The sequence below is a fragment of the Glycine soja genome, chromosome 11 (genome assembly GCF_004193775.1).
Source record: "Glycine soja cultivar W05 chromosome 11, ASM419377v2, whole genome shotgun sequence".
Lineage (NCBI taxonomy): Eukaryota > Viridiplantae > Streptophyta > Magnoliopsida > Fabales > Fabaceae > Glycine > Glycine soja.
Window position 1 is genome coordinate 48187372 of NC_041012.1, and position 17590 is coordinate 48204961.

The 17590-nt window shown below is 32.5% G+C and overlaps 2 protein-coding genes and 1 pseudogene across 3 annotated transcripts; 2 read left to right on the forward strand and 1 right to left on the reverse strand.

Moving 5' to 3' along the window:
* Window positions 1-1436: 1436 nt before the first annotated feature.
* LOC114373376 lies at window positions 1437-5511 on the reverse strand (annotated as a pseudogene).
* Window positions 5512-5521: 10 nt separating this feature from the next.
* On the forward strand, window positions 5522-9994 carry LOC114374675 (cellulose synthase-like protein B4). Its single transcript, XM_028332345.1, has 9 exons — window positions 5522-6149; window positions 6529-6859; window positions 7044-7169; window positions 7619-7735; window positions 7845-8057; window positions 8170-8287; window positions 8612-8796; window positions 8900-9250; window positions 9346-9994. The coding sequence occupies exons 1-9, from the start codon at window positions 5890-5892 to the stop codon at window positions 9889-9891; spliced, it is 2247 nt and encodes a 748-aa protein (XP_028188146.1). The 5' UTR covers window positions 5522-5889; the 3' UTR covers window positions 9892-9994.
* Window positions 9995-14081: 4087 nt separating this feature from the next.
* LOC114373707 lies at window positions 14082-16339 on the forward strand. 2 transcript variants are annotated; one of them, XM_028331225.1, is made up of 3 exons: window positions 14082-14378; window positions 15014-15037; window positions 15720-16339. In XM_028331225.1, the coding sequence occupies exons 1-3, from the start codon at window positions 14177-14179 to the stop codon at window positions 16064-16066; spliced, it is 573 nt and encodes a 190-aa protein (XP_028187026.1). In that variant the 5' UTR covers window positions 14082-14176; the 3' UTR covers window positions 16067-16339. The 2 variants fall into 2 exon arrangements, with proteins under 2 accessions (XP_028187026.1, XP_028187027.1); XM_028331226.1 differs by lacking the exon at window positions 14082-14378 and having other exon boundaries at window positions 15031-15099.
* The last annotated feature ends 1251 nt before the right edge of the window (window positions 16340-17590 follow it).

Genomic DNA, 17590 nt, shown 5'->3' on the forward strand with positions numbered 1-17590 from the left:
AAAGTTTTGGAAATGTGTGGTCCAATTATTGAATTTTATGGTTGGTAGGTACGCAAAATGACTGGCTCAAGAGATTGGTCAGAGTTAAGCAGCAACTTTTTAATTAGTCTTTCTTATTTTCCAATTTTGTCACATGATTCTTTTCTTCTTATTAGAACTGTCAATTCCTTAGTCCACACCATGGCAATGCGTTCACTCCTGCCCGTGAAAAAATGTACCTACTAAATGATCCTTTACATGTTCAAATATGGCTAGATTCTGGTTTCCTATGTTTTCTCAAAATGATAGTGGAATGCCAACAATAACAGATTCTTTGCATAGTTTCTAGTTTCACTTTCAATTTTCAACTCAAGTAACCTTATCCAAGAAAAATTGAGTGTTTCTGATTGGACATAGGGCTTTCGATCTGCTTTCTATTTTTTCTTTCTTTTTGGTCATGGTTTTGATCTGCTTCTGAATGGTCCATTTTTTTTTGCAGAAAAAAAAACCAATTTAGTTAATACGCGCAAAAAAATAATCTTATTTATACAATGAAAAATTAGCACAATAAGATATCTTATGAAAATAAAAAATCAACGTTTCAAAGGAGAGGACCACACACTAAATGCATAGTAAGTACATGTTTGGAAACGGAACAGGAATATGATTTTTCACATCAAAATAAACACTACTATTTCACTTCTTCGTTTTCTAAATTAAAAACGTGATTTTGGGCTCTCAAACGTGTTTCCAACAAATTAATTGGTTTTGCACAAAGGTAAAAATTGATGGTGTTAACTTAATTTTGTAGCCAGAAAAATAATGTAAAAATGATAAATCAGGTATGGATGGAATCATGTAAGACTCTTTTGTCCTTTTTTATTATCCTTGTGATGCATCTAACGGTTGGGATCATTCTCTCTCTGAAACGGTTACAATCCTCTATCTGGTCGTGTTTGTGTTATCTGGAACTTGTGCCCATCGTTCATCTGCTAGCTAGGAGGGAGGTAACTCACCCTAATCCTTCCCTTTCCTTTTTTTTTTTTTTTTTATGATTATCAATGTTCATATGGTTGCTAGTAAAAGTGTAAACATTTGATTCAAACCACTATCCTTTGAATATTTAAAACAAATAGAACGATTGAAAAACTTAACTATTGTGTATAAAAATAATAAATGTGTCTTACAGGTTATACTAGTCAATTAATGATTCAATGAGATCTCTAATTTAATGACTCCAACCCAGTCAATGATCGATCCTAGCATAAAAAGTTGATAAATATGCATTATACAAATTTCACAATGTCAAAATTGGGAAATTTTTTACATAAACTCGGAAACATATGATTTATTGGAATTCATAGGTAAATTTGGTTTATATAGGAAAGTTAGTGAATTCATTCTTATGGCATGCATGGAAATAACAACACAATCAGTTTGGTTCGGAGCTGATTGGAGATGTGCAGCTTGGCTTCGTTAACATTGGGTGCCCAAAAAGGCAAAATCAAATGATTATGCACATTTGGTCCAAGGAATTCAACGTTTCATGCACCACAGTAGGTCCCGTACAACTACAAAATAAAGTGCAACAGCTTCTCAAAACCTATCTTCTACAAGACAACATTCTCTATCAAACTAATGCACATCGCTTCTTTTCATCACCGGAATGACAAGATAAAGAGTAACAGGAACCACACAAAATAAAGTCAATGACAAGAAGAATGAACAACACACCACCACTAGCCCAAATAGTTTACTTTATTGAAGAAAAGCCGCAACTGTTTCAATATCATTCCCAACTCAAATTTCACAAATATGCATCCAAACTTCAGGAAATAACCATAGTGTAGCAAGCAGCAGAGCTTCCACAGTTTGTGGGGCCATTAAACGGGTTCTATATAACCACTTAAAAGGTGGAATACACTGCAGCATGTGACTTTAGAATTTGAGGTAGAAAATTATCTAACAAGACAGATAATGGGTCATCCATGTCTCGAAGCGAGACCAAGCAAGCTGAACTGAAGCTTCATCTTCATCAAGCATTCCCATGTTCTTCATCCTCTGGATTACTTCAGTTGACCTGTTCATGAATGCATGTGCATTGCCAGGATAGATATGTACTTCGTGCGGAACTCCGGATGCCTTCAGCTTCTCTTCCAATGCCTTGGCTGCCTGAGACATCAAACAATGTCAATACAATATCCAGTGGATTAAATTTGAACATTTTCATCTATGAACACAATTGTGCCATCTCTCTTTTTCCTATTCATGATGTCTAATAACAACAACTAGCGGTAAGTGACTGAAATGTACCTTGTCCAACAAAATACTCATCACAAAATAAAGGCTATATATTTCAAATAAGTTCTAAAATGAAGAGCAAGATTACAATTTCCATGTTAGTTATTATGAAAACAATGGAAAAAAATATGTTTCACGACATGCATGCAATGGCAACAGCCGAGTGATAGAAAGGTCAGATACCCAGTTTATAAAGGTTTTGTTTCCCAAAACAGTTTTCTCTCTTAAAAGACACCCACACTTGGGGAAATTGAAATCTGTATCAGTTAAGCTTCAAATTTTCCTCAATTTTATTTAGGGTGTCTGGGCATGCTTGGTATAAGAGGTTGATGATGGGAAGATGAAAGACAGAGCAGGGAATAGAAAGTTATAGGGAGAAAGGTTTTGTTTTTGCTCAATGATACTATCAAGAAGGTGAAAAGCTCAAGTTTATAAATTATTTTGCATGTCTTACTAATTGAAATATGAGTGAAATTAAGATATAATTGCAAAGAATTTCTCATACTGTAACATATGAAAAGCCAACATAATTGTCCAGCTCTCCAAAGTGAGCCTGAACAGGAGCCTTGGCTTGGGCAGGGTCTGCAAGTTGAGAAGCAGGAACTGCATTGAATGCTATAGCAGCGCCAACCTCTGGAACCAAGACAGAACCAGCAATAGAGAGAGCACCTCCCATACAAAATCCAGTTACACCAAGTCACCAACCTGTAACAATAAATGATGATGAAATATTTTTATAATTAATGCAAAATGTCTACTCCTAATATTGAGACAGTTAAAGAAATTAAACTTTATTGAGCAACACATAAACCTATGTTATTTGGCACTTTAATCTAAGTATATAAACAACCATATCAAACTTTATAAGAACACTCTGGCTCTCTGCCCACAATAATTATCTTAACTCAACAAACTCCTATGACAAAAACACTATTGAGAGAGGCCAGCATTTACAGTAAGACACGCAAAATCTCAGCAGAATTATGTCCTATTTAAAAGGTAGATTTAAAAAAATACCTGTAAAGAAATTCCAACTTAATTAGATCAATCTATCAATATGATCATAATATACTATTTTCAGATTCGCTATTTCACTAGCCATTGGATCAAAATATTAAGTATAAATAAAGTTTTATAATAAACCTCCAAATCAAAATTAGCAAAACTAGAGATATAATAAGTATACATTACAAGCAGGATCTATCTTTAAGGGCCTAAAGCAACTTCCCTTTCACTCATTCAGTTCCTTCACAAATAAGACTTAGGTCCTGTTTAGATAAATTTATCCAACATCACTTATAGAAGGAAAAAAAAAGAAGTAAAATAAAATAAACTTTCCTCGTAAGTTAAAATCGATTTTTGGAGAAACTAAATGAGAGAGATTCTATAAATTAGCTTATGCATAAGCCAATTTTAACATATGGAAGAAAAAACCTTCTGTAACCACTGCATGATGATAAAAGCACAATGAACTATTCAGACGCAGGTTAACAGAATCAAATATTAATACTATGAAATACTGTAGATGACAGGATTTTTAAGATAAACAATTTTTCATCTTGAAAACACAAACAATGCCCAACCTTCTTTGAACCATTCGCTTTAAGCCAGTGATATCCTTCACAGCACCTTGCCAATCAAGACCATCCATCAAATGCTTAGCTTCAGCAACATCCAGACCAACCTTTCCTCTGTACAAACTGGTTAAGAAAAGCAAAAGCCAGTGATCCAAATGCACATAGAATGTGAAATATTGCCACATAAATGAGGAGTTGGTAAAATTTAGGAGTCATTTTGGATTTTTGGTTTGATAAAACATTTTCTGTTTTCATTTTCTATTTTAAGTTTGTATAAGAAATAGTGAAAACAGAATATGAATACATAATGTTTCCTGAATAAACTTTTTAAAACAAGAAAAAATGAAAACAATGTAATATTTTTTATCTTATCTTACTCTGGGATAAGAGCTTTAAACCCACTACCAAGCTGAGAAATCTTCACAACATGGTTCTTAATTTCGTAATCCACACCCCACCACTCCTGAATCACAACAATTCCAGGAGCATCCTCTTTTCCAACCACATACGTGTCAAATCTCTGATCATTGGTAACAAAAATAGCATAACAAAATTAAAAATTGAGTTCCAGTGCAGATAGCAAACAAGTCCAACACCATGACTGGGAACAATATCTTGTTAAAACCATTCCAGTCTAAATCACGACTTTATGCCGAAATGCATCAAACCTATTGGCCATGATGGATCACTAGCATAGCATGAAACAATCAGATCTAACTACAATTCACTTGTCAAGCACAGATAAGCATATATAACAGTTTCCACACAGTAAGCACGGTCCACAAGGGTAAGTGGAGTGAAGGTAGCATTCCGTTACAAAAGATGATACTAACAGAGACCTAACCTAACATATATGATAAAAATTCATCATCACAACACATTGATCACAAAAAGCTTGCAACTTCTATATTATATTTTTGGGTATGTGGCAAACAAAAAATCTTCGCTAAAGAAGTTCATAGAATCCAATCAAGAGGGAAATAAACAAGTCAAAGATGAATTTAGCTGTTGCAATTCCAAAAATACACGGACGGTCCTGCTTTATATTAAGAATTAATTGATATATAATAAGCAAAATCAGTAAAAATAAGTGAATGTAGTCTAAAAAGAAAGAAAGAGAAGTGCGATGGGAAAGAAAGAGGGTACACTCACAGTGTCATCCCTTTGAATCTGAATTTTCTTGAAAGGGGATGATGTGCAGTGGAAGCCATGGTATGGAAATGGAGCTCAGCCAGAAGCAGATGGGAGACTTTCGCAGCATCACTGATGAATAGTGGCCAAATTTATAAGAGAAAATACCCAACGATATCTCATTTGTTACTCCTTCCACTCCTTAATATTGTTACTCATTTGTTAAATTTGTAAGATGAAAGATGATTTTGTATTTGATTTCTCAAAGATGAGAAGTAAAAATTTAATTTTTAAATATGAAAAAAATAGGACAAATTAATTATACTGTTAAATTTGTAAGATGATTTAATATTTAATGATCAAGTTATATTTTTTATAATTAATTTCACATTATTAAACTGGAATATGTACCTCCAAGTTTTGCATATAAAAAGAAACAAAATTATTAAATGCTACAAGATTATGTAATCCCAACCAACCTTTTGGTGACAATGTAACCACATTCTAGATTTCTAGTGAACATGTCATAGAGTTATGTTGTAACCACATGGTCCCGGACTGCTGGGACCAGGTAGAGGTACTAATGTCTCCCGAGTTTGCTGCATGATCCTTTCGCAAATGTAAAGCTGCAAAGAATTTAAATGTTCTTACGTTGAAAATTAATCGTGGACATGTGACATTCATAGTTGAGCAATCGTATCACCAATCAATAAGAACCAGCGGGTGTTTGTTTGGCTACCAATTGTTTGGGAAACTTTTCCACACTAGGGAATATAATCTTTTTCAGATCCTTTCAACACCACATATTGCACAACTTTTCTGTCTCTGCTGATAAAGATTCACTACTTCCAGCCATCTCAAATCCCTTTGCAAACTGTCCTAGTTTCTTACAATTTGGTCAATGGCCAACCAAGGACATGACCTCCCTCTCTATGAAAAAATATGGGTCAAGCGAAAATTTCAAAGAGTGATAGACACATTGATCTTAGTCCTCCTTCTCCTGCTTCTTAGTTACCGACTTTTCTCATCCAACAACTTTACTTTCCCGTGGTTCCTTGCTTTCATATGTGAATCTTGGTTTACATTCACTTGGATTGTGATTCTCAACACCAAGTGGAGTCCTGCAGTAACCATAACCCACCCAAATCGTCTCCTGCTACGGTACGTAATAACATGAAGATTTTATATTATTCTGTTATTTATGATTACATAATAATTAGTAATTTAGTCCTTACTACTCATAATTAGATTGATCCTGTGTAATCCTATTTGCTCATTATAAATAAAGGCTTAGTGTGGCCATCCTTAACACACAACATTATTGTAAAGCACTGTTATAAAGATATTAATGTTAGCTCCTTTGATAAATCAAGCTGGTTCTGAATTCGATTCCCCATTCCCATGATCACAAACTCTATCACTTTTGTACTAGTAGCACTAGCTAAAGTTGTAAGTTATTAAATGCTTATTCTTGCTTTTTAGTGGCATGGCATATGATTATTATACATTTGCATTTACATTTTGTTTTATATCTCAATAGGGTACCTGAGTCTGAGTTTCCACCAGTTGACTTGCTCGTGACAACAGCAGACCATGTACTTGAACCACCAATCATCACAGTCAACACTGTCTTATCTCTTCTAGCACTTGATTATCCTACTAACAAGCTAGCTTGCTATGTTTCTGATGATGGTTGTTCCCCTCTTACTTTCTATGCCCTTATGGAAGCTTCCAAATTCGCTAAGTTTTGGGTACCTTTCTGTAAGAAGAACTGTGTACAAGTGAGAGCACCCTTCAGATACTTCTCTGACATTGCCACTAACAAAAGTGAAGACTCACTTGAATTCAAACAAGAATGGTTACAAATGAAGGTAAGTACAACAACCTTGCCCTGCATTGTTAACATTCCAAAATAGTCTCCAGTCTCCTTAATTAACAAGCACTAACAATGAGATAAGCTCTAAATATGAGGGCAAAGGAAATTAGGGGATATGCTCTAACTTCCAAATGCTCTGACCATGAACTACAAAATGGTTTGTCTTTTGCATTTTGCAGGATATGTATGACAATCTTTGCCAAAAAATTGAAGAGGTGACGGGCAAAACAATTCCATTCCAACTTGATGGAGAATTTGCTGTTTTCTCAAATACAGACCAAAGAAATCATCCAACCATAATTAAGGTAACAAATATAGCAGTAAAAAAAATATGCATGCACCTACAGAGTGTCTGCAATGCTTTTGTTTCTGTGTAACCAATTCAAGTTGCTAGTCAATTTAGATTCATTTGGTCCCTGAAAAAGTTGATTGGTTTTATTTTCTGTTCTAAAATAATATTTACAAAAATGTTGTTTCCATGGTAACAAATTTTTAAAAATATATAGCAAAAAAAATAAAAATAAGTAGCATCTTCATAATTATTATTATAATAAACAGAAGAAGTGCTACATCTCCTATTCCATAAATTATTTACATTACCAATTATACTCTTCCTTTTGTTCTTATTTACATTACCTATTTTACTTCCCTTCCAAATTTGTAGAAAATCTTCCATTATGCGAACCTGTTATTTTGTTCGTTTAAACAACAGTTTTTATGTATGAACAAGAAAGCACTTAATATGTATGAGCAGGTTATATTGGAGAACATGGGTGATCTTTTAGATGGGTTGCCTCACTTAATCTATATATCCAGAGAGAAGAGGCCACAGTATCATCACAATTACAAAGCTGGAGCTATGAATGTCTTGGTAATTAAGTTTGTTAACTGATATATAGTTCATGAAATCTTGATTCTCATTCTTTGAATTAATATCTAGCAAATTCATTCTCATCTTTCTCAATAACTAATATGTGTAGACAAGAGTCTCTGGGTTGATGACCAATGCTCCCTTTATATTGAACGTAGACTGTGACATGTTTGTGAACAATCCAAAGATTGTTCTACACGCTTTGTGCATTTTGATGGATTCACAAAGAGGAAAAGAAGTTGCTTTTGTTCAGTGTTTCCAACAATTCTACGATGGAATAAAAGATGACCCTTTTGGGAATCAGTGGATGATTACATTTAAGGTGTTTTTCTGCTTTAAATGAAAGTTCAAACTTCTAAGTTTACTCTTCATTGGTAAAGGTCATGAACTAAGGAGCTCTCTAAACTAACATTTTCTTGTTTTGTTAAATGCAGAACATTATAATGGGAATGGCAGGACTTCAAGGACCTTTCTATGGGGGAACAAATGCTTTCCATAGAAGAAATGCTATTTATGGCCTTTATCCTGATGAAATTGAAAGCGAGAGAAAAGGTCATTGAGTCATTCTCAGACTCGAATGCACAGAATTCCCTGATTCTTTATTATATGTCTCAAAACAAAATCTATATTGGAGAGAAAATTCTTATTATATAGATGATATTTATAAAATCTTATATTAACCCAAGATGATTCAATTCTTAATCAATATACATCAAAATTGACATAAGTGATAGGAAAATGATATAAAATCTTCAATTTTGAAAGATTTTAACATAAACAACTAAAGTAATACAGTTATAAAAAGAAGGATATTATTAATTGTTGATTCCTATATAGTTTGCCTAAGACACGTTTAGTATTTTGTATCATCCGCAGGAAAATTAGAAGAAAAGATATTAATAGAGAAATTTGGAAGTTCAAAGGAGTTTATCAAATCATCAGCTCAAGCTTTGGGAGGGAGTGCATTTTCTGCTAATGATATTACTACTTTCAACTTTATTGAGGCAGCAACACAAGTTTCCAATTGTGAATATGAATATGACACTTGCTGGGGTAAACAGGTAAGAAAAACAGAAACAAATATATTTTTCAAACAAAATTAACTATTTTCTCAAGAACAGAAATTTGTTAATTAGCTTTGAGGAATATTTTTGGGAACTCTAGATGGGGTGGTTGTATGGCTCAATCTCAGAAGATGTGCCAACTGGGTTGAATATTCAAAGAAAAGGTTGGAGATCAGAGTGTTGTACACCAGATCCAATTGCCTTCACAGGATGTGCTCCCGGAGGAATACTCTCTACAATGTTACAACAAAAGAGATGGGCTTCAGGCCTCACTGTAGTCTTCTTTGGAAAGCATTCTCCAATTACGGGCATGCTCTTTGGTAAGACCCAGTTCAGGGCAGGCTTGTCTTTTTTTTGGCTTACCAACTGGGGCTTGCGTGGCCTATTTCTAGTTTGCTATATTGCTCTACTAGCATTTTGCATTATTACCAACACCAATATCTTTCCTAAGGTTAGATTCAAATTCATATCCAATTTTAATGGCAAGGTTATATGCTAGAGACAATACAAAGGATTTAATTCCAATCCACTTTGGTTTTGTTCCAGGGACTAGGCCTTTGGATTCCAATTGCTCTTTTTGTGATTTACAACGTACATACTCTATTAGAGTACCTTACAATTGGGTTGTCAATACGACATTGGTGGAATAATCAGAGAATGTGCATAATTAGAACCACGACTGCATCGTTTCTTGGATTTTTGAGTGCTATGCTTAAGCTATCGGGGATATCGGATTCTGTCTTTGAAATAACAGACAAGAAACCCTCAACTTCTGGTGCTGATGGAAACAATGCAGATGCTGGAAGGTTCACATTCGAGGAGTCCCCAGTTTTTGTGATAGGCACGACCATTTTGTTGGTGCATATGACAGCAATGTTGATCAAGTTTTTGGGGTTGCAACCTACTCATAGTGGGAATGGGTGTGGACTTGGGGAGTCCATCTCTAGTATGTATGTGATAGTGTGTTACTGGCCATATTTGAAAGGGCTGTTTGCTAGAGGAAAATATGGGATTCCCCTATCCACTATTTGCAAATCAGCAGTGTTAGCATTAGTGTTTGTGCACTTTTGTAGAAGTAACGTTATCAGTTGATGACTTGAAATTTCTCTTGATAGTGTTCTCATATTTCTTTGGATTATGTGCTTATTATCTGTTAGCTATTAATGAATGAAAGGTGCTAATTAATTTGGAGAATAACATCACTTTCTACAACTCCTGTTTGTACAATACTCAAGGATGGATTTGAATTTTTTTCACCAAGCATATCTTTCTCTTTATTTTCTTTATTGTTTTTATTTTGGTATAAACATATCAACTGATCATCTCCTTTGGGCTTAAAAGTTGAAGAAGAAAGAACCTTCTTTGATGTTTTCCCCACTAACAGCTCCAAAAACTTGGACATGTCACTGTTGAGATGTCAATGACTTTTTCGCACTCTCAATAGTAGTTTTGAATCACAACAAAAATATCCAACTATTATTTTGAGAACCAAATATCAGAACCGGACATTTGTAGAGTATTCCAAAGTTGGCAGCAGGGAAAGTGGTCAAGTACAACCTGATTTCATTGTGAAGTGGTTAGATATCCCAAATCAAGTGGTGGATTCTTTAGCAAAGTTTAACATTATTTGTGAAGTTTTAATTTAGAACTTATTCCTGATTTATTTTTCTTCCTTTTTTAGTGAATGCTTCATCCATGATTTTCTGTCGTGAATTTTAGTTTGTAAAATTTCTTTATAATTACTTACCAAAAAGAATGTGATATGAATTACTTTATATAATTTGTTCTCTTTCTTTTTAGCCTTATTTTCATTAGTTATTCATCCAATGAATGATTGTGAGAATATCTTAATTCTTATCTTTCTACTTCTAGAACAATACAAATTGGAAATTTCTGACCAAAAATCGCTTTCCCTTATAACAGCTTTATATATATAGGTTCATTTTCGATGAGTCTCCCATTTTTCTACCTGGGACAACCATTTTGCTTGTTCAGCTTACAACATTGGTTATCTATTGGTTGGGGTGGCAACCACCAGCTGAAAGTGGGCATGGATGTAGTGTAAGTGAGGTGTTCTGCAGTGCATATTTAGTTGTATGCTATTGGCCATTTTTTAAAGGAATGTTTGGGAAAGGAAAATATGGGATTCCCTTATCCATATTATGCTAGTCGATGGTACTGACCTTCCTATTTGTGTAGAAGTACCATCACATATTGAACATGCTTTTTTTTATTTTTATCAGCAATAATAATATTATATTAATTATACTAGAGGTGCTGAAATATATACATAAAGGATCGAGAGGCAACCAACATGACTGTAACTGAAAGCATAAAATATTTGTCATTGTTCATTAATTTGTTTCCAGAACATGAAAAAAATAACCACCATTTAGAAAACAAATCTTTATCTATACAACTTAGGATTTGCATATGTAAAGATACGTATTTTGAGAATTCTAATAAAACAATTATCACACCTTCTAATGAATATAATAGCTCAAAAAATAATCAATCAAATACCAGGATCCACTTGGCATTGTTGGAAAGAGATAATAAAATCACTTTGATATGTCTTTAACCATGACCTCACATCAAAGAGGATTTTATGCCATAATTCCTTCTCATCTTGTATTTGCTCTTCAAAAATTATCTTGTTCCTTTTGTTGTCATAAGTTTCATACAATGGAATTAAGCCCAACAAACCACCAAATATTTTGGTTTTTTTCCCCTTGTAAGCCATGTGACATTTGCCGGAAGTGATCTACCAGCTATAACATGTGATGCCGATTGAATTTTCAATAATTTATACCATCTCCACCAAATAGCTTGTGTCACTTTGTAAGAGAAAAGCACATATGAAATGTCCTCATCACTGTGTGCACACAATCCACAAGCAAAGTCATCCTTTAGAAGTAGAATTTATCTGTTATGAAGATTAACCTTTGTAGATAATCTATCATGCAAGACTCTTCAAATCATAAAAGAAGTCTTATTTAGAATTTTGATTTGTCAAAACTGCTTAAAAACTTCTTCCTCATTCGATCCCACCTTCAAGTTATGTAAGGCTAGATATGTGGATTTAATCGTAAAGTTATATGATGGATTCATGGTCCAAATCCAATGATCTTAGGCCTTCAATATTAACATTATTAAACAAGGCAAAGAACTTATCCACCAATTGTTTCTCCCATTGGAACTATTTTTTCCTTCATCTAAATTCCTAAACCCACCTACCATCTCTCCATATATCCATCTTTTCTTCACATTCTTTTATTTGTTCCGAATTAAGAAACAATCTTGCCAATTTATGTTACAAACTCTCAGTCCCACTCTACCTATCCTTCCAAAACCTAGTATGTGACTCATCTCCTATTTTTCATTCCACCATCTCATTAAACCATCTATCATCTTCTCTTCCACACATTTTTCTTATGTTCCTCCACCAAATAGACTCATTTGATTTCCTTTCACGATCACTCAACCCTTGTCAACCCGAATACTTAGAATCTAACACCTTCTCCCAAAGTTTTCCTTTATTGTGGAAAAGATATTATCTTCATTTAACAAGTAAAACAATATTAAACAAAGAAATATCCTTGACACCTAAACTTTCGTCTTCCTTAGAACAACAAATTTTCTCCCATCCAACCCAAGATATTTTCTTCCTCCCATCCTCACACCCCCATAAAAACCTCCTTTGTATACTCACCAATCTCCTAGAAATTCCTTCCACAATTTTAAATTAATATTGAGCATGTTATTATTTAACATATTTTACTACTTGCATTTCCTTCTTTATATTGTAAAGTGAAAGCATGAATCCTTTTAGGAAGTGTTTGTTAAGGAAAAAGTTGAGTTTTTTCGAAATCTTGAGTTGAGTAGTTTTCCATGTTTAGTATTCATTTTTAAAAAAAAAATAAGATTCATGGAAAACAATATTTTTTGATAATGCTTTTTAGCAAGTTTTCATGAAAATTTTCTTATGTGGGGAGATGAGAATTTTATTTTCTTGAGTTTAATTTTTCTTTGGTTTTAATAAAAATTTCATGTTACTTTTATTAATGTGATAAATAATTAAAATAACGGATAAAAATATCATATTACTATTTGATTCTTAAGAAATTTATTTAAATATTTTTTATAGTCAACCAAACAAATTTTGCTTATTCTTAAGAAATATAATTCCCACAAATCATGATTTTTTAATATGAAAAAAGTTATTCTCTATCAAATCATAGTATATTTACTTAGTTTCTTTACATTGTAAAATCAAACTATGAATCCTTAATGTATTTTACTAATTGTTTCTTTATATGCAGGTCAATACTAACTTACTCCAGTTTTTTACATTATTGAGAGTGAATCCTTTTACATTAAAATTCCGCTGGTAATAAAACAAAAAGAAGAATTACACATTAAAAGGAATATGATAATAATATTTTTCAATTTAAAATGGAAATTAGGATTTGGTACGATAAGAATTTGAGTTTTAGAAAATGATAATGCGAATATAACAAATTTTATATTTAATTTTGAACATTTGAAAACTAAACTTATTTTATATACTATTTGTAAAGTTAGTTAGGATTCAATTATGTGATAAATATGGTCAAAAAGCATAGACATGAGATGCATCAGGATCAACGCGCTTCTAAGACGGTCGAATCCCTCTAAAAGCTTAATATGCAAATGTAACAGAAAGTGAATTAGGCCCAGCGGTGGCAGATCTAGCAATGTTGTTATGTGTAGCAAAAGTCGAAAACATAATAAATAAACAAGAGATAGACAGAGATTTTTATTTATTTTTATCAGTAGAGACTGAGAGATTCAACGTCAGAGAACACAAGGAAAAAATAAAAAAGCTAAGAAAAAAGAGCAATATAAAATTGAATTAGAAGATATTGTAAAACCATTTAATTATAGAACAAGTTTTTATTTTTTTAATAATTAGTTTAAAAACTGCATCTTATATAGTTTTTTATTAGTTAAATTTCAATGCAAATAAGACATTAAAATTATTTTTAAAATAGATTTATTATTTAATTACTATTATATTACTCATTTTATTTTACGCTTTTTTCTTTTTTATTGTAAAATATATTGTGTGAATATATTTATTGGAAAAAAAGCTTTATTATATATTTAAAAACATAGCAAAAGATAAGATTAGCTTATGGTCTGAATATTCTTACTTAAAAAATAAATAAAAAAGGATTAATTATTAATACTTGGTACTTATTTAAAGTATTTAATTAATGAGACAGACAGGTGAATAAAAATATCCTTTGAAGAAGGAAACAAACAAGAGTTTGAAGAAGCAGCTTGAATTTGTCTCTGTGCAGAGCAGAACCCCATAACATACAGTTTGAGAGAGATGGGTATGAATTGCGGTGGCGTTGTGGTTCGGTTTGGTTTGTGGGTGGTGGCGATGTGCATTGCAGGCTACATAGTGGCCCCCCCTCTCTACTGGCACCTCATTGAACTCCTCAACCATTCCTCTGTTTCTTCTTCTTCTTCTTCTTGCGCTCCTTGCGTCTGCGATTGCTCTTCCCAACCCATCATTACTATTCCCCAAGGTAACTTCACAACTTTTTCCATCAATTCCCCCTTTTACCCTTTCTGGGTTTCTGTTCAAAATCTTATCAATTGCCTCTTTCCTCAAAATAACTACTGCTTTCATCAAGCCATGTGCTTCCACTTTAGATCTGCTTCCATGCTTCTTTTTGTATGTCTATTTATTTATTGTTGTTACTATCATAAAACTAGCTTCAGTAATTCATGAATGTTGTATCACGTGACGGTGTGGGGCTATAGCTTCCCTTAATTAAACACTAATCTTCTGCTTAAGTAATATGATGGAAAATGAAATGTTGTTAATCAATTACCTGTGTCACCGTTTTGCTTGGAAATGTGCATTTGTGAGATAGTCAGATAGCATTGACCATGAAGTAGCATATTCACTGCAAAGTGCAAACCGACAAGCCGGAGTATCCCTGCTTATGGTTTCAATTAAAGCAAATAATAACCTAAGCACAATAGCCTTGAAACATTTATTAAGCCCATGCTTGCATATCACTAATAAATTTCTGAATTATTTATCTCTGTACTCAAAGCAATTCTAGTTTCAATTGAAGATTGTTGCTGGTTTCTCTTGATCTAGCATCAAATCAAACATATGCTTACTCCAGTTTGTTTATCTGTATTTGTGCAGGACTTAGCAACTCTTCATTTGAAGGTTGGTCTCTGGTTTCCTGAATGAACTCCAGTGAAATATCCCAGTTGGTGTACTGTACATGAGTAAAGCTTATCATAATCTCTCTCTATGACTGAATTTGAAGCGCACTTGTAGTTGTATGATGATAAGAGCTCAAGTAACATAATTACTCTCACTTAATTAATAAGCTAACTTGTTTCTCCTTAGGTTGGGTTGGGTTGGGTGACTATCAGGATCTGAAATCTCATGTGTCTTTTATAAAAGACAATTCATTATTTGGCCAACTTTTCTTGTGTTTGAAAAAATCTATTAATGAAAGATTGTGCAGTATATAATATAGAATTTTGTTGTATGTCAATCTAGTACTTTACAGTGCTAAACAAAATTTTGGTGCTTAACTAGTGTTGAAAAATTTTGCTCTATGAGGCAACATATAATCTGGTGTGTTCAATTGAAGGTATGAGCTTGCTTGAGTTAGATGTTACTTCATGGTTTGAGTGTGATGTATCATTTTCAACATTAATAAGAAATGAATCTTTTACTAGATAAGTGTCTGCTTGGAGATACAATAAAAGCTTAAGGGCTGAATTTTTATTTTGCCTGCAGTTGTGTCATCATAAAAATACTGCTTCTATGTCTTTTTCATATCCAACTCCTTTTACCAACTGCTATTTCTTTTCTTGATTAATTGAATTGTTATTAGAATGTGCAAAGCACAATCCGAAGGTGGATGGAGACACTGAAAACAATGTTGCGGAGTTACTGTCGGAAGAACTAACTCTACGGGAAACTGAAGCTTTGAAAAATCAGCATCGTGCTGACATGGCTCTGCTGGAGTCCAAGAAGATTGCATCCCAGTATCAAAAAGAAGCAGACAAGTGTAATTCAGGAATGGAAACATGCGAGGAAGCCAGGGAAAAGGCCGAGATGGCACTAGTGGCACAGAAGAAGCTCACTGCATTGTGGGAACTGAGAGCTTGTCAGAAAGGATGGAATGAAGGGCTTGCCAAATCTAAAAAACAGTCTAAAGGGAAAGTACAGACTGCTTAGACTTGGTGTGACCTCCATCTAGTTATTGCATAGTAGTTTCAGCGAAATGATATTTAGTAATTAGTACTGGTAGTAGCAAATCATCACATATAGTCTATATAATTAAGGTATTCATAGAAAGTCAAAATTGTAAAATGGCAATACAGATGTCATTGTATTTCTAACCTCCATTTTTGGTACTTATTACATATATAAGACTGTTGAAAGCAGGAAAGTATTAAGTTTTTGTGACAAACTTCTTACATAAGAAAATTGTGTGCCTAGTTTCTGAAAGATCTGGTTTGAAAGTCGATTCTGATTGTAGCTTATTCTATAAATATAGCATTGAACATCAGAGATAACATTTTGGGTAAAATATATTTTTAATTCATGTATATTCAGTAAAGTTTGGTTTTAATCCTTGAACTTTCAAATCAATCATTTTGGTCTTCAAACTTGAAAATTACATGGATTTAGTCCCTCTCCTTTAATACAGTGGTGGATTTAGAGACTAAATTTACATGTTTTTGAAAGTTTGAGGATCAAAATAGTCATTTTGAAAGTACACGACTAAAATCAAATTTTATTAAAAATACAAAGTATAAATAACATATTATACCGTAATGTTATTGTCTGCCTAAGGTGTGCAATGTATCTAAGCGTAAGTAAGTCACCTCATTGTTCCTTAAGTCAGGATGGATTAGTTATTAAGCAAGGAATAAAAAATGTTAATGGATGTATCATACTCTCATTTACACTTCCATTTATAATTTTATATCATAAAATGTGCTGTGCCAAACTTTTTGCGGTGCTCAATTAGTTTTATATTAGGCTTTAACACGGCTTTTTTACCAATCGGGGATAAAAAAAATTTGTAATTTTTCAATCGGAAATATATTTTAAAAAATTACTCAAAACGGGATAAGTCGTAATAGGTGTTACAACTTCTAACAACACCTGTTACGACTTATTATTTTTTTAACTGAAGTTGTGAAAATATTTATGACTTCAATGCAAAGTTTATTATTTTTTACGATTTTAAAGTTTTATTTTTAAAAACGGAAGTTGTATTTTGTTTTACCACTTTAAGTCATAAATGTTTTTTTTTATTTTTTAAAGGTTTACCACTTCAAACCTGATTTTTTTTAAATCTGCTTTATTATTATTTGTAGTCATGTTTTTTGTTATGTTAACCTTTTTTTTTCTTTTGGTAAATCTATTTTTTCTTTTAAATTTAATATTTTTTACGGTTTGATTTTTATTTTAAATAAAAAAGTTAAAAAAATATATTTAAAAATGTAATAAATAATATTAAGTTGATTTTATTAGTATATTTTTTGTGATTTTATTTGATATGTTATTATTTTATTTTAATGTTTTATTATTTAAAACATGTTATATATATTTTTAATATAGTTTACTTTAATGTTTTGTTAGTATATATTTTAGTATTATTGTTATAATATATTAAAAATTATGATAAATAAAAATTATTATATTTATTTTCTTCTGGTACCTATTTATATATATTATTGTTAATTTATT